The 17,698-nt window shown below is 43.0% G+C and overlaps 2 protein-coding genes across 5 annotated transcripts; one reads left to right on the top strand and one right to left on the bottom strand.

Annotated features, from left to right (window-relative positions):
- Nucleotides 1–9: 9 nt before the first annotated feature.
- Nucleotides 10–5,794, top strand: LOC106574887 (protein N-lysine methyltransferase METTL21A). Of its 2 annotated transcripts, none has more exons than XM_014151019.2 (3): nucleotides 10–427; nucleotides 645–756; nucleotides 4,990–5,794. In XM_014151019.2, exons 1-3 carry the CDS (start codon nucleotides 281–283, stop codon nucleotides 5,388–5,390), a joined length of 660 nt encoding a protein of 219 aa, XP_014006494.2. In that variant the 5' UTR covers nucleotides 10–280; the 3' UTR covers nucleotides 5,391–5,794. The 2 variants fall into 2 exon arrangements, with proteins under 2 accessions (XP_014006494.2, XP_045554089.1); XM_045698133.1 differs by lacking the exon at nucleotides 10–427 and adding an exon at nucleotides 470–577.
- On the bottom strand, nucleotides 5,665–17,372 carry LOC106574945 (cyclic AMP-responsive element-binding protein 1). Of its 3 annotated transcripts, none has more exons than XM_014151080.2 (8): nucleotides 17,139–17,372; nucleotides 15,546–15,671; nucleotides 13,574–13,720; nucleotides 10,396–10,499; nucleotides 9,255–9,400; nucleotides 8,612–8,794; nucleotides 8,259–8,415; nucleotides 5,665–7,993 (listed from the first exon to the last, which is right to left on the bottom strand). In XM_014151080.2, exons 2-8 carry the CDS (start codon nucleotides 15,630–15,632, stop codon nucleotides 7,849–7,851), a joined length of 969 nt encoding a protein of 322 aa, XP_014006555.1. In that variant the 5' UTR covers nucleotides 15,633–15,671; nucleotides 17,139–17,372; the 3' UTR covers nucleotides 5,665–7,848. The 3 variants fall into 3 exon arrangements, with proteins under 3 accessions (XP_014006555.1, XP_014006554.1, XP_014006556.1); XM_014151079.2 differs by having other exon boundaries at nucleotides 16,986–17,303; XM_014151081.2 differs by having other exon boundaries at nucleotides 16,995–17,303.
- Between the last annotated feature and the right edge of the window lie 326 nt (nucleotides 17,373–17,698).

Below are 17,698 nucleotides of genomic sequence, written 5' to 3'. Positions count from 1 at the left end.
TGATTCCCACGCCAGCCAAAGCCAACTAGGAAGGAACGCCCTCAAGAACGGCCCATTTTGACGCACGTCAATTACCATTGGCTGTTTATCAAGATTAATAATCGTTATTTGACAGAGATTGGTGAACATTGTCATTTGACAAGTGTCAGCGCTACGATTTTATTATCGCGAGAATATAGACTTTTTCCACTTCCTCATAAGAAATCGTTCAGCGCTGTATGAATTTCAATATAACTAAAAGTTATATATTATATTACATTTCCATGGTATTCTTTGGACTATGGCGCTTGTACCATATGATGGGAATTATTTGCCCGTGTTCTCCAAACTACATAAATCGTCTGCCGAGTTCCATTTTGCTGACCACAATGTCAGACTAACCCAGGACTGGAATCAACTCGGAGTAGCTGCTGTCGTTTGGGATGCAGTGAGTGATCATCGTTGGTGTACGACTGTACATGCTTTGCTGCATTTTAAAAAAAAAATCGTGTCAATTTTAATTCCAATATGAATTATTCAATCACCTGTTGAATGACAGGTCGTCGTCTTGAGTGTGACAAAGATGGAGCCAACTATGGTACGATTGATTCTGCCACAATTTACCGATACTGTTCTCTCCTTACATCTGTTTTTCTTTCTGTCAGGCGGTAGTGATGTGTATGTACCTGGAGCTGGGACAGGTCGAGCTGACGGGGAAGGTTGCGATCGAGCTGGGGGCAGGGACTGGACTGGTGGGCATCGTGGCAGCTCTTCTAGGTAAGAACTCACAGGGGAAACTGGTAGGAGACTTGCACTACAGGGCCAAACCAAGCTGAAGTGGGTTGGCCTCTCTACTATATAGTTGAGTTGATGTGGGCTGGCTTGATTACTATATAGTTGAGCTGATGTGGGCTGGCCTGACTACTATATAGTTGAGCTGATGTGGGCTGGCCTGACTACTATATAGTTGAGCTGATGTGGGCTGGCCTGACTACTATATAGTTGAGCTGATGTGGGCTGGCCTGACTACTATATAGTTGAGCTGATGTGGGCTGGCCTGACTACTATATAGTTGAGCTGATGTGGGCTGGCCTGACTACTATATAGTTGAGCTGATGTGAGTTGGCCTGACTACTATATAGTTGAGCTGATGTGGGCTGGCCTGACTACTATATAGTTGAGCTGATGTGGGCTGGCCTGACTACTATATAGTTGAGCTGATGTGGGCTGGCCTGATTACTATATAGTTGAGCTGATGTGGGCTGGCCTGATTACTATATAGTTGAGCTGATGTGGGCTGGCCTGACTACTATATAGTTGAGCTGATGTGGGCTGGCCTGATTACTATATAGTTGAGCTGATGTGGGTTGGCCTGATTACTATATAGTTGAGTTGATGTGGGCTGGCCTGACTACTATATAGTTGAGCTGATGTGGGCTGGCCTGATTACTATATAGTTGAGCTGATGTGGGCTGGCCTGACTACTATATAGTTGAGCTGATGTGGGCTGGCTTGATTACTATATAGTTGAGCTGATGTGAGTTGGCCTGACTACTATATAGTTGAGCTGATGTGGGCTGGCTTGATTACTATATAGTTGAGCTGATGTGAGTTGGCCTGACTACTATATAGTTGAGCTGATGTGAGTTGGCCTGACTACTATATAGTTGAGCTGATGTGGGCTGGCCTGACTACTATATAGTTGAGCTGATGTGAGTTGGCCTGACTACTATATAGTTGAGCTGATGTGAGTTGGCCTGACTACTATATAGTTGAGCTGATGTGGGCTGGCTTGATTATTATATAGTTGAGCTGATGTGAGTTGGCCTGACTACTATATAGTTGAGCTGATGTGAGTTGGCCTGATTACTATATAGTTGAGCTGATGTGGGCTGGCCTGATTACTATATAGTTGAGCTGATGTGAGTTGGCCTGACTACTATATAGTTGAGCTGATGTGAGTTGGCCTGACTACTATATAGTTGAGCTGATGTGGGCTGGCCTGACTACTATATAGTTGAGCTGATGTGAGTTGGCCTGACTACTATATAGTTGAGCTGATGTGAGTTGGCCTGACTACTATATAGTTGAGCTGATGTGAGTTGGCCTGACTACTATATAGTTGAGCTGATGTGAGTTGGCCTGACTACTATATAGTTGAGCTGATGTGAGTTGGCCTGACTACTATATAGTTGAGCTGATGTGGGCTGGCCTGACTACTATATAGTTGAGCTGATGTGTGCTGGCCTGACTACTATATAGTTGAGCTGATGTGAGTTGGCCTGACTACTATATAGTTGAGCTGATGTGAGTTGGCCTGACTACTATATAGTTGAGCTGATGTGAGTTGGCCTGACTACTATATAGTTGAGCTGATGTGGGCTGGCCTGACTACTATATAGTTGAGCTGATGTGAGTTGGCCTGACTACTATATAGTTGAGCTGATGTGAGTTGGCCTGACTACTATATAGTTGAGCTGATGTGAGTTGGCCTGACTACTATATAGTTGAGCTGATGTGAGTTGGCCTGACTACTATATAGTTGAGCTGATGTGAGTTGGCCTGACTACTATATAGTTGAGCTGATGTGGGCTGGCCTGACTACTATATAGTTGAGCTGATGTGTGCTGGCCTGACTACTATATAGTTGAGCTGATGTGAGTTGGCCTGACTACTATATAGTTGAGCTGATGTGAGTTGGCCTGACTACTATATAGTTGAGCTGATGTGGGCTGGCCTGACTACTATATAGTTGAGCTGATGTGAGTTGGCCTGACTACTATATAGTTGAGCTGATGTGGGCTGGCCTGACTACTATATAGTTGAGCTGATGTGAGTTGGCCTGACTACTATATAGTTGAGCTGATGTGAGTTGGCCTGACTACTATATAGTTGAGCTGATGTGGGCTGGCCTGACTACTATATAGTTGAGCTGATGTGGGCTGGCCTGACTACTATATAGTTGAGCTGATGTGGGCTGGCCTGACTACTATATAGTTGAGCTGATGTGAGCTGGCCTGACTACTATATAGTTGAGCTGATGTGGGCTGGCCTGACTACTATATAGTTGAGCTGATGTGGGCTGGCCTGACTACTATATAGTTGAGCTGATGTGAGTTGGCCTGACTACTATATAGTTGAGCTGATGTGAGTTGGCCTGATTACTATATAGTTGAGCTGATGTGGGCTGGCCTGATTACTATATAGTTGAGCTGATGTGAGTTGGCCTGACTACTATATAGTTGAGCTGATGTGAGTTGGCCTGACTACTATATAGTTGAGCTGATGTGAGCTGGCCTGATTACTATATAGTTGAGCTGATGTGGGCTGGCCTGACTACTATATAGTTGAGCTGATGTGGGCTGGCCTGATTACTATATAGTTGAGCTGATGTGAGTTGGCCTGACTACTATATAGTTGAGCTGATGTGAGTTGGCCTGATTACTATATAGTTGAGCTGATGTGAGTTGGCCTGACTACTATATAGTTGAGCTGATGTGAGTTGGCCTGACTACTATATAGTTGAGCTGATGTGTGCTGGCCTGACTACTATATAGTTGAGCTGATGTGAGTTGGCCTGACTACTATATAGTTGAGCTGATGTGGGCTGGCCTGACTACTATATAGTTGAGCTGATGTGGGCTGGCCTGACTACTATATAGTTGAGCTGATGTGGGCTGGCCTGACTACTATATAGTTGAGCTGATGTGGGCTGGCCTGACTACTATATAGTTGAGCTGATGTGGGCTGGCCTGACTACTATATAGTTGAGCTGATGTGGGCTGGCCTGACTACTATATAGTTGAGCTGATGTGAGTTGGCCTGACTACTATATAGTTGAGCTGATGTGGGCTGGCCTGACTACTATATAGTTGAGCTGATGTGGGCTGGCCTGACTACTATATAGTTGAGCTGATGTGAGTTGGCCTGACTACTATATAGTTGAGCTGATGTGAGCTGGCCTGACTACTATATAGTTGAGCTGATGTGAGCTGGCCTGACTACTATATAGTTGAGCTGATGTGGGCTGGCCTGACTACTATATAGTTGAGCTGATGTGAGCTGGCCTGACTACTATATAGTTGAGCTGATGTGAGTTGGCCTGACTACTATATAGTTGAGCTGATGTGAGTTGGCCTGACTACTATATAGTTGAGCTGATGTGGGCTGGCCTGACTACTATATAGTTGAGCTGATGTGAGCTGGCCTGACTACTATATAGTTGAGCTGATGTGAGCTGGCCTGACTACTATATAGTTGAGCTGATGTGAGCTGGCCTGACTACTATATAGTTGAGCTGATGTGGGCTGGCCTGACTACTATATAGTTGAGCTGATGTGGGCTGGCCTGACTACTATATAGTTGAGCTGATGTGGGCTGGCCTGACTACTATATAGTTGAGCTGATGTGAGCTGGCCTGACTACTATATAGTTGAGCTGATGTGAGTTGGCCTGACTACTATATAGTTGAGCTGATGTGAGTTGGCCTGACTACTATATAGTTGAGCTGATGTGGGCTGGCCTGACTACTATATAGTTGAGCTGATGTGGGCTGGCCTGACTACTATATAGTTGAGCTGATGTGGGCTGGCCTGACTACTATATAGTTGAGCTGATGTGGGCTGGCCTGACTACTATATAGTTGAGCTGATGTGGGCTGGCCTGACTACTATATAGTTGAGCTGATGTGGGCTGGCCTGACTACTATATAGTTGAGCTGATGTGTGCTGGCCTGACTACTATATAGTTGAGCTGATGTGGGCTGGCCTGACTACTATATAGTTGAGCTGATGTGTGCTGGCCTGACTACTATATAGTTGAGCTGATGTGAGTTGGCCTGACTACTATATAGTTGCTGTAACCATTCTGGAAAGGACAATGTGAAAATAAACCATCAGAGCCAGGACTGTTTGGGTTGGCCCTACAGTGTGGATCAGGCTCAACTGTTAGAACTACTAACTGTTAGTCACATTTTTACATGTGCTAACCGTGCAAGCCTTCTCTCCAAAGGTGCCAAAAAAGTGACCATCACAGACCGTGAGCCTGCCTTGGGCTTCCTTGCAGCCAATGTGAAAGAGAACATTCCCCCGGATCAGCTAGGAGCAGTGGAGGTCTCAGAACTGACCTGGGGCCAGGGATTGGAGCGCTATCCCACAGGAGGCTTTGACATAGTGCTGGGAGCAGACATTGTTTACCTGGAAGACACATTTCCATCATTACTGCAAACGATGGAACACCTCAGCTCAGAGAGTAGTGTAGTGCTACTGGCCTGCAAGATCCGCTACGAGCGAGACACTAACTTCCTGAGCATGCTGAAGCAGCGCTTCACAGTACACGAGGTGCACTATGACAAGGAAAGAGACATTCACATCTACAAGGCTGTGAAGCTTCCAGCAAGGAGAGATCTGTAGGAACCAGTGATTGATGGGGGATGTGAGGAGTTTGAATCACAGTGGATGGATCAATGTGCTGTCAATCATTGATGGTTCAGGGAGCTACTACTCATGAATGGACAGCCAGTAAGATGGTTCATGGAGGATGGTTTTGTTTCATGCAGGGTTGTGTCCAGTAGGGAGAAAATATGGAGCCACAACCCAGCTACTATGGGTGACTGTAATTGTCTTAATTTCATTCATCCTTTTTTGATAAAATGGATTTAAACAAATTAAGGCATCTGAAAAATAATACCAGAAACACATTTATTAACAGCTGCCAAAAACAAATAGTAGAATCTGTAATATAATTGTTTTTGCTTTTTTCATACAAGTGAATGCTGACATTAAGAAATACAATGTTTACAAAATATGAACAGAAATGGCAAGTGTTTTAAAAATAAGATGCATATACGTTATTTATGACAGCTGGCTACGTAAAAACAAAATAATACAATATGGCATTCCGTTATCCAATCAAACAGAAGACCAGGTTCAGGAAGCAAATGTTATGGAACATTGCCGATAGAAATATAGTGAATAGAGCTGACATGAATCCTTATTTTACATGTCAGAAAGGCATGTCTGTTCTACAAAACAGTTCTAGCTGAACATTTTTATCTGTTCCATATTGTTGTGAGCTGCTGAACGCGCCCCTGGTGTAATCCCACGTTTGTTGACTGAGTTGTCAATCTAAATGGATCCCAAAATCCAGGTCTACGACGTCACTGCAGACCCAAGCAAACGATCCCTTTTAAATACATGATAGAAAATGCTTCTTCCATTGTCCTATCAGAAGTGTTTGAGGCACAACAGATGAAAAAGTGTGATTGTGGGGCTAATCCTAACTTTCACTCTACAATCCCATTGATGTCAATGCATGATGATTAAGTTAAGTGGAAGTTAGGATATCCTCCAATATGATTATGCCTTACGCCTGTTCAGGCCATGGAGAAACAAACACACACACTGCCTCAGACATCATATACATTACATGAATGCCTAAAAGCACACTATACAACACCCATAGTCTACCCTTCAGTCATATTTCACAACTCCTCCTGTCAGCTGCGTGGTAGCTCAGTTTACATTAGCACAACTCTTTAAAAAAGGTGCTCAGCGAAATTACTTTGCCCCGAGCAGCACCGGAGATATTGAGATGAGCGAGATGCAACACTTTGCTCTCACACAGTATCTGCGCATGTGCACAGGTTCGCTTCACGTTGTAGTGGTAGCCACAGCACCAAAACAGCAGAGAAGTTGAGCCTCTCGCTTCAACGCTCTTAGTTGTTGTGGAAATTGACCCACTATGCTGTTTACATTCTGCATCTACGTCATATTGCTGAGGTTACCTTTTAATGCCTGTTAGTTGATGCAGACAATCCACCCACAATCCATCTCTTACCCCTACCCCAAAACAGCCACCAGATGTCTTTTCCCGACTTAGCAATGCTGAAAAACAAAAGTTTGCAAGCAGAAAAATTCAATACATGATAACCCAACTCAAGCATAATACATTTCATCTGACAGTGGTTGGGATCTACAGTCCACAAAGTGTTAGTAAGTAACAGAAGAGTTAAAGCAATCAGCCTAAATACTGAATAGTGTAGCACTCCAAAATATGCCAATTTTTCCAAAATAATTTTCAACGTGTGTTGCCGGTGACGGTCCAAACTCAATAGTTGTATAGGGTAGTTCATGGTGGGCAGAGGGGTCCTAGTCCTCCACGGCTGGTGTTCTCCTGGTATCTGACATCTTGAGACTGGGGACTACTGGTTAGTTAGCAGCAGTGGTGTCGTGGATATACACGATACCTACCACTGTAAGATTCCACTAGGGGCTCCATTCTATTGGTGGAGAGAGTGTGTGCTCCACCTCATCCTTTTAGGGCTACTCATGATGGAAGGTACTCATGTCATCCTTTTTAGGGGTACTCATCTCATCCTTTTAAAGGGGTACTCATCTCATCCTTTTTAGGGGTACTCATCTCATCCTTTTAAAGGGGTACTCATCTCATCCTTTTAAAGGGGTACTCATCTCATCCTTTTAAAGGGGTACTCATCTCATCCTTTTAAAGGGGTACTCATCTCATCCTTTTAAAGGGGTACTCATCTCATCCTTTTAAAGGGGTACTCATCTCATCCTTTTAAAGGGGTACTCATCTCATCCTTTTAAAGGGGTACTCATCTCATCCTTTTAAAGGGGTACTCATCTCATCCTTTTAAAGGGGTACTCATGATGGAAGGTACTCATCTCATCCTTTTAAAGGGGTACTTGTGAAAAAGTGGAGAAATTGTGAGGTTTTCCTTGTTCTTTTTCCTCTTTCTGTAGGTCCTATAGACTGGTAGAGCTTTTTAAAAAGAAAAAGATAGAAATGGGGGAGGGTGCTGCCAGATGCATGGCTCTGTGGTGAGTCTCTGTACATGGGGGGGGGGCACTATTCTGATTTGTGGCAGTACAAGTCTTTAAGTGACTTCAGTTCCTCGATGAGGGTTTTGTTTTGGTTCTCCAGAACGGCCACACGGTTCTCCAGACACTTGACGTACTCCTTCTTCTTCCGGCGACACTCCCGGGCCGCCTCCCTGTCACACACAGGTATGGACAGTCAGTACTGTATGTCAGCCTCAGCAAAGCAAATCTTAACACGATCATCATGTTACTCATCTTTTCTCTTAGCATTACCTCAGCTTTATTATGTAGGTATAGAAATAGGAGTTCCATATCAACAACCTGCTAAATGTACACCTACGTTATAGGTCTACCATTCCACCCAACAGCCTTCATTAAAGTGATCAACATAACCCTAGCTAACAATGCTACAGTATCTATAGCCTCTACTCCACCTACCTGTTCTTCATCAGTCTGACCTCCCTCTTACGGGTGACTACAACCTCTGGGCCTTCCTGGCCGGACAGGGCGGGAGAGGAGGCCATCACCATCCCAGGAGTCATGCTGCTGGTGTTGGCCGTACGGATCTGGTAGGTCTGCACTTCTCCAGAGGCAGCTGGGAAACGGAAGGGATCGTAGCGTTACGTGTTGGTGTTTACGTCAAGAAATTGTGGACATACAGGAGTTGTTTGTTGTGTGACTGCATATGCAGGAAAGAGGTTCTGTTTAGAATGTACGAGCAGAACAACTGACCCTGTAAGAACTAAAACTTGATTGAGGCTGGGGCCTCCCATGGTCCAAGACTTTCTCACCTTGCATTACCACCTGGTTGCTGGGCACCAGGATTTGCTGTCCATCGGAGGTCTGGGCATACTGCAGGATGGTGGTGCCCTGCTGGGCGCCCGCCGCGTTGGTCATGGTCAGGGTCTGCATCCCCTGCATGCCATCCGTACCGTTATTGGCCAGTTGGATGGCGCCGCCCTGGGTGATGGCGACTGCAGAGGAGGAGGCGGGGTTAATGGATGATGGATAGGTTAGGAACATTGCAATGGTCTGCTCAGTCATGTTCAGCAAGGCAAACCATAGCGAAACGTTTTGAAATGGAAAATTAACATCTGTCATTATTGGACATGTTCAGGTAGAACCTTCGTTTCATCCAGATTTAAAACATTTCTCCCTACTGAACATGACCCTATTTCCACTATAGTCATTGACCATACACTACTCATCAAATATAAAGTAAGTAAGCCAACTAAGCTTGTCCAAACCAGAACAAGCAGGCAGTCTTCACATATGTCCATGATGAAACTGGAGTACGGGTGAAGTTGTCCCTAGATGCTGATCTTGGGTCAGTTTAGCATTTGATTGGTGGAGGGGAAGCTGATCCTAGATCTGTACCTACAGGACCCCCCCGGAGCGATAAAACAGAGGATTGAATAGGGAGGGGTTACGTACTGTACTGGCCGCTGGCCGTCTGATAGATGGGGCATGATGTGGGCATGGCAACGGTGGTGATGGCGGGGGTCGAGTCGTCCTCCGATTTCTCCTCCTCGATCGGCGGGACCGCAGACACGTCAGACGACAGGTCGTTCAGGATCTTCCTGCAAGGTATACCAAACACAATCCCAATCAATGTCAAGGTATACCAAACACAATCCCAATCAATGTCAAGGGATACCAAACACAATCCCAATCAATGTCAAGGGATACCAAACACAATCCCAATCAATGTCAAGGTATACCAAACACAATCCCAATCAATGTCAAGGGATACCAAACACAATCCCAATCAATGTCAAGGGATACCAAACACAATCCCAATCAATGTCAAGGGATACCAAACACAATCCCAATCAATGTCAAGGGATACCAAACACAATCCCAATCAATGTCAAGGGATACCAAACACAATCCCAATCAATGTCAAGGGATACCAAACACAATCCCAATCAATGTCAAGGTATAACAAACACAATCCCAATCAATGTCAAGGTATAACAAACACAATCCCAATCAATGTCAAGGGATACCAAACACAATCCCAATCAATGTCAAGGGATACCAAACACAATCCCAATCAATGTCAAGGTATACCAAACACAATCCCAATCAATGTCAAGGTATACCAAACACAATCCCAATCAATGTCAAGGGATACCAAACACAATCCCAATCAATGTCAAGGGATACCAAACACAATCCCAATCAATGTCAAGGGATACCAAACACAATCCCAATCAATGTCAAGGTATAACAAACACAATCCCAATCAATGTCAAGGGATACCAAACACAATCCCAATCAATGTCAAGGGATACCAAACACAATCCCAATCAATGTCAAGGGATACCAAACACAATCCCAATCAATGTCAAGGGATACCAAACACAATCCCAATCAATGTCTCGGACTCTCAGCCAACAACGCGTCATCAGATTTCATTCACAGCCCAATCAGATCCAAAATTGCACCCGATCTGCAATAAAAAAATAATCCCAATTTGGCAACACTGAGTCAACATGACAGTCATGTTGCGATTGGGATTCTTTTCCTGCCACCCTGAGGCTGTGACAGTGGCCCTGTGGAGGAGCGGTACCTGTAGGAAGGACGTCTGGACAGAATCTCCCTCCTCTTCTGAGAGTCTGTCACACTGTCCACCGACTCCTGGGAGTCCTGGGAATCCTCTGCAACTGTTGAAATCTGACAGGGTCAAACACAAGCGTTGCAGTTTATAGGGTGTCCAATCAAAAACATTTTTTTTTTTTTTACCAATGGGTAAAATAATATCATAATCCATTCGAAGGTTTTTACCCTTGTAGGATGGTCAGAATTAGGGTGACTAAATCAATCGAGGCCAGAGAAAAAAAAAGCTGAAAAATCACTTTCCTGTTGAACTGATCTTTCTTCTAGAATCCAAAGGACATGAAACAATAGAGGTAAGATGGATATCCACTTTTCATATTCATTCAAAATTCCTGTAATTTCCCCAAGATATCTCACAAAAACAAGCGTACCTCTGAAATGTCAGAGCAATTTTGTTTTTTACCAAAGCCTTTTACATTTATTTCAGCTCGTGCCATGCTAATTTAGCTTTTTGCGACCCACGGAAACAACTTTGACCACAAAACGTAAAATTCTCAAAAGTCATTACAGGAAACTTGCACCGCTATGTGAACAGAGCTTGGTGATTATTAGATGTATTAGGTTCTGAAATCCAACTTTTTAGATATCATTAACATGTTAGACAAAGACCCAACCGAACGATTCAGAACATGAAGAATCATACTTGTCTTGGTAAAATTGATTTTTATAACTTAAGTCTAATAAAAAGCATAGCTGGCACACACCCAGAAAAAAATATTTTTTGTGGAGGTGCTGACTAACGGCGAATAAACTATAGGCTATGAAAATAAATAAAGTCAGACACACATACACACACACATTGGGTAAAGTAATTCATTGGGTAAAACAAACTTTTTGGCATCACTGTGCCTTCTTTATTTTGACCCAATAAATTACAGGGATATAACACAAGTGAAATTTCATCACAAAAAGCACATTGACACCCTACAGTTTATTGGAAATGCAGTAGCACCTATACAACATCCAATAATGTTCCATTGATTTTAGAGGTCGACCGATTAATTAAGGCCGATTTCAAGTTTTCATAAGAATCAGAAATCGGTATTTTTGGACGCCGATTAAAAAAATGTAAAAAATAAATGTACACCTCTATTTAACTAGGCAAGTCAGTTAAGAACACATTCTTATTTTCAATGACGGCTTAGGAACTAGAGGTCGACCGATTAATCGGAATGGGCGATTTAATTAGGGCCGATTTCAAGTTTTCATAACAATCGGTAATCGGTATTTTTTATTTTTACACCTTTATTTAACTAGGCAAGTCAGATTAAGAACACATTCTTATTTTCAATGACAGCCTAGGAACTGCCTTGTTCAGGGGGGATTCGATTTTGCAACCTTCCGGTTACTAGTCCAACGCTCTAACCACCTGCCTTACATAGCACTCCACGAGGAGCCTGCATGGCAGGCTGACTACCTGTTACGCGAGGGCAGCAAGAAGCCAAAGTAAGTTGCTAGCTAGCATTAAACTTATCTTATAAAAAAACTATCAATCTTAACATAATCACTAGTTAAACTAGTAATATCATCAACCATGTGTAGTTATTTAACGTGTCCTGCGTTGCATATAATCGATGCGGTGCCTGTTAATTTATCATTGAATCATAGCCTACTTCGCCAAACGGGTGTTGATTTAACAAGCGCATTTGCGAAAAAAGCACTGTCGTTGCACCAATGTACCTAACCATAAACATCAATGCCTTTCTTTAAAATCAATAAACAAGTATATATTTTTAAACCTGCATATTTAGTTAATATTGCCTGCTAACATGAAATTGTGTCACATCTCTAGCGTTCATTGCACGCAGAGTCAGGGTATATGCAACAGTTTGGGCCGCCTGGCTTGTTGCTAACTAATTTGCCAGAATTTTACGTAATTATGACATAACATTGAAGGTTGGGCAATGTAACAGGAATATTTAGACTTAGGGATGCCACCCGTTAGATAAAATACAGAACAGTTCCGTATTTCACCGACAGGAAAAACGTTTTGTTTTCGAGATGATAGTTTCCGGATTCGACCATATTAATAACCTAAGGCTCGTATTTCTGTGTGTTATTATGTTATAATTAAGTCTATGATTTGATAGGGCAGTCTGACTGAGCGGTGGTAGGCAGCAGCAGGCTCGTAAGCATTCATTCAAACAGCTCTTCGCTCTGCTTCAAGCATTGCGCTGTTTTGACTTCAAGCCTATCAACTCCCAAGATTTGGCTGGTGTAACCGATGTGAAATGGCTAGCTAGTTAGCGGGTGCGCGCTAATAGCGTTTCAAGCGTCACTCGCTCTGAGACTTGGAGCAGTTGTTCCCCTTGCTCTGCGTGGGTAACGCTGCTTCGAGGGTGGCTGTTGTCGATGTGTTCCTGGTTCGAGCCCAGGTAGGAGCGAGGAGAGGGACGGAAGCTATTACACTGGCAATACTAAAGTGCCTATAAGAACATCCAATAGTCAAATCGTATAGAGAGAAATAGTCCTATTATTACTATAATAACTACAACCTAAAACTTACCTGGGAATATTGAAGACTCATGTTAAAAGGAACCACCAGCTTTCATATGTTCTCATGTTCTGAGCAAGGAACTTAAACGTTAGCTTTCTTACATGGCACATATTGCACTTTTACAACACTTTGTTTTTGCATTATTTAAACCAAATTGAACATGTTTCATCATTTATTTGAGGCTAAATTGATTGTATTGATGTATTATATTAAGTTAAAATAAGTGTTCATTCAGTATTGTTGTAATTGTCATTATTACAAAAACATTATTATTATTATTTTTTTTAAATCGTCCGATTAATCGGTAGCGGTTTTTCTTGGGTCCTCCAATAATCGGCATCGGTGTTAAAATCATAATCGGTCGACCTCTAATCGATTTGCTATATTACTGTATGTGACCCACACCAACCCTCAAATAGCTGCCATCTGAGAGATTCTCTGCTATAGATTAGATCAGTTCATTAGTCACATGCAGAGGGTCACTCATGTAATTGAACGATACAGTGAAATTCTTAAAAGCTCCAACAGTGCAGGTCAAATATACCTGTTGCTGCCTACTACCAAGGCCTATTGCATGTACCTTCCTATGTATATCACAATAGACTACTGTTATGGAGGGAGGAATGGGGCTCACCTGAACAGTCTGCACTTGAGGCGACTGGATGACTGAAGGCTGGGCGGCCTGGATGACCCCGTGGACCTGAACCGTCTGACCGTTGGGTAGCTGCACCAGGGTGACTGTGGGGCCGCTGGAGGAGACCTGTCCTGCTGCCATAGACACCTGCAGCAGAGACGCAGATTTAGAAACGGCTTATGAATGTGGGCTATACATGCACCTTCCAGGGCCTGGTTTCCCAAAAGCATCTTAACTTCTTCGGGGTAGGGGGCAGTATTCGGATGTTTGGATGACTGCTACTCAGGCCTAGAAGCTAGGATATGCATATAATTGGTAGTATTTGATAGAAACTTCAGCGTGTTTTCTAAAACTGTTTGAATGATGTCTGTGAGTATAACAGAACTTATTTGGCAGGCGAAACCCCGAGGACAAACCATCCAGGATTTTTTTTTTTGAGGTCACTCTTTTTAATGAGTTTTCTATGGGGATCTAGATTTCTAAGGCACTTGCTTGCAGTTCCTATCACTTCCACTGCATGTCAACAGTCTTTAGAAATTGGTTGATGTTTTTCCTTTGAGAAATGAAGAAGTAGCCTTGTTCAGAACGAGGGTCGAGTCTAGTGTACTGTTGTGGTTGGGGCGCGTGACCTGAAAGCTCGCGCCACTTTTTTTTTTTAAATCCGCTATTGAACGCAGTTTATCACGTCTTAAATTTTATCGATTATTTACATAAAAAAATACCTAAACTTGTATTAGGAAAGTTGTTTGAAATGTTTGGACAAAGATTACAGGTAACTTATGAGATATTTTGTAGTCATGTTGCGTGAGTTGGAACCGGTGTTTTTCTGGATCAAATGCGCCAAATAAATTGACATTTTGGAGATATAACGACGAAATTAATCGAAAAGGACCATTTGTGATGTTTATGGGACATATTGGAGTGCCAACAGAAGAAGCTCTTCAAAGGTAAGGCATGAATTATATCGTTATTTCTGAGTTTTGTGTCGCGCCTGGCGGGATGAAATATGATTGTCTGTTTGTTTGATGGGGTGCTGTCCTCAGATAATCGCATGGGTTGCTTTCGCTGGAAAGCCTTTTTGAAATCTGACACTGTGGCTGGATTAACAAGAAGTCAAGCTTTAATTTGACATATTGCATGTGTATTGTCAAGAATGTTAAATATTTTCAATTCTGTAGTTTGAATTTCGTGCTCTGCAATTTCACTGGATGTTGGCCAGGTGGGACACTACCGTCCCACGTACCCTAAAGAGGTTTTTAAGGCCAAGTTCACTTTAGCACAATATGGCTCTAACGATGGACTTAGCATCAAGATGCTTTTGGGAAACTGGTCCATCTTTTTAACCTTTATATAACTAGGCAAGTCAGTTAAGAACAAATTCTTATTTACAATGACGGCCTACCCCAGCCAAACCCTAACCCAGATGACGCTGGGCCAATTGTGCGCCGCCCTATGGGGCTCCCAATCATGTCCGGTTGTGATACAGCCTGGAATCGAATCAGGGTCTGTAGCGACGCCTCTAGCACTGAGATGCAGTGCCTTAGACCGCTGCGCCAATCCACATAATGGTTACAATCAAAGACCATGAATAGAAGTGATTGATTATTCTTCATGTCAGAGAACAGTTCTGCTCTTCTACATAACATATTTATTTCTGAACATTCTACAATGTTGTGCCCTGCTGAACGCAGCCCACATATGGAGGCTCCCTACACGCATAGGCTGCATTTACACAGGCAGCCCGATTCTGAGATTTCTTTAGACCAATCATATCAGCTCTAAAAAGATATGACGTGATTGGTCAAGATAAATTGGTGGGGAAAACATCAGAATTGGGCTGCCAGTGTAAACGCAGACATACAGACACATTAATGTACACAAGATGTAGGGCCTCGTAAAGAATTTCTACCAGAGGATCAATAAAGTTAAATTTGATTCAAAGTGTCTGGCAACGTTGATGAGGGTACTGTACCTGGGCCAGTGTGATCTGCTGGGCCTCAGACTCAGAAACAGCTGTGTCACCACCCTGCTGTGTATCGGCTCCCGCTTCCATGGTCATTTAGTTGGCTGGATTGGCGGGTGGAGAACTCTGGAGAGCCTGTGAATGTAAGTTTTTACACAAAATGTCAAATATTGGTATGGGTGTGGATTTAATTCAGGGCTCTCCAACCCTGTTTCTGGAGAGATAAAGTTGTGTAGGTTCACGCCAATCCTGTTCCTGGAGAGATACCATCCTGTAGGTTTTCGCTCCAACCCCAGTTGTAACTAACCTGATTCAGCTTATCAACCAGCTATTAGAATCAGGTGCATTAGATTACGGTTGGAGCGAAAACCTACAGGACAATAGCTCTCCAGGAAGAAGCTTGGTGTGAAACCCTACAGGATGGTAGCTCTCCAGGAACAGGGTTGGAGAGCCCTGATTAAGTGATGTTTCAGGTCGTGGCGTTTGTGCCCCTGTCTATTCATACCAGACCAGGTTTGTTTAAGTGATTGTAGGCTACACCAGACATGCAGTATTATGTGTGAATATCTGAAAGTATGGGAGATACTATCCCAAACCATAAGTAACGTTCCTAAGGTAAAAATGTGTTCGTCATTGAGTGTGTTGCTCAATGTTTATCAAATAAGTTCCAACATTGTATCAACGTAATGATTTTATGACAACACTAGTTTTAAAAGTGCATTTTCAATTTACAGTATAATATGCAGTACATCATCATTTCCTAACACGATACCCTGTTATTGCCGCCTTTTTCCAAGTAGTTAGTTAGCAAAAGTATATAGCATTGTTAGCTACAAAGATAACAGTAGCTAGCTGACACTTGCCTAGCTATACTAATAGATAAGAAAAAAATACATTTTCAACCAAATGGTACGAAATGTATCCATGTTCATATTGTTGCTCGATATTAAAGCTTTGTGGTAGCTAGCTAATATCGACAACCTGGCTAACTAGCTATAGCTGCTAGCTAGCTAACGTAAATATACAAATGTTTCCCATGCGGTAAAAATCAAGTTTTAGCTTAATTAATTTTCATCTGGTTAATTTAACGTTGGCTAACTATGGCACTTGAATCGATGTCTTTATCTAAGTCTGCTAATATAGTATGCTTATTCAAGACAACCACGCTGTGTTTGTAGACGGACTATCTTGCAAGCTAACGTTAGCTAGTTCTTTGGGAGGGAAATGTCTGTAGCTAAGCCAAATATACTTGGGCTGGGCTAACATTCTATACCGCTAGTTAGCTTAGCAAGTTAGGCATTCGAACGTACATGTTTTTTTTTGTGGTTGCCAGCTGGCTATGTAGCTAGATGGCCAAACTAGGTCTGCTAGCCAACATGCTGATGCTATAATTACTGTGGTTGCAATCTTTACTCGAGGACTCAAGCCTCACTCCCATTTTTCCAGTACCATTCTCACATAGCTGGCTGGCTAGCTTTGTAGACTGACTCAACATCGTGTGGCTCTGCAACACCGCCGCCATGATCTCTTTGTTAGATTTGGAGCGATTTCTCCAACACACCAGGGCTTTCTTCTATCCCCCTCTCCGCATCGGATGCTTACCCGACACAGACTCGCTTCGTCACTCCCGGGTCCTCCGAGCTCCACTTTTATTCAGACCGACACGTAAGAGACCGCGTCAGGCTACACCTCTGTCGCGTCACCGAGATGAACAACAACACGGAGAACGAGGGAGACGACGAAAATCAGTTCTATCGACAGGGCTCGAATTTGAACGAAAAATGACGAAATGCACACGAAGAATACCGACAAGTACGAACATTGGCGGAAGTGTACGAAATGTAGGCCTACATAAAAGTGCGCTTGTGCGACATGTCAGTCGAGCACATGAACAGCTGTCAATCAAAGACGTCGTATAAACAGAAACGAGAACATCTTTGTTATATATTAGGAAGCATGAGCAGTAAGTATGCTAAAAACAGCATTGTATTGCCAGTAGAACTGATTCTAAAATCTTAAATATACTATTTTGTACATAATTGTCACCAGTGATAAATCAACAGGTATATTCCAAATGTTCCCTAACCAATTTGCTCATAGGCTAGATATATTTAAGTATTTTTGTGAGGGATACATTTGTGTGAGGCTGTTGGAAATGATTA

The sequence above is a fragment of the Salmo salar genome, chromosome ssa16 (assembly GCF_905237065.1).
Source record: "Salmo salar chromosome ssa16, Ssal_v3.1, whole genome shotgun sequence".
Classification (NCBI taxonomy): domain Eukaryota; kingdom Metazoa; phylum Chordata; class Actinopteri; order Salmoniformes; family Salmonidae; genus Salmo; species Salmo salar.
Note: the sequence above shows the minus strand (reverse complement) of the source record. Positions and strands in the feature narration are given on the sequence as shown.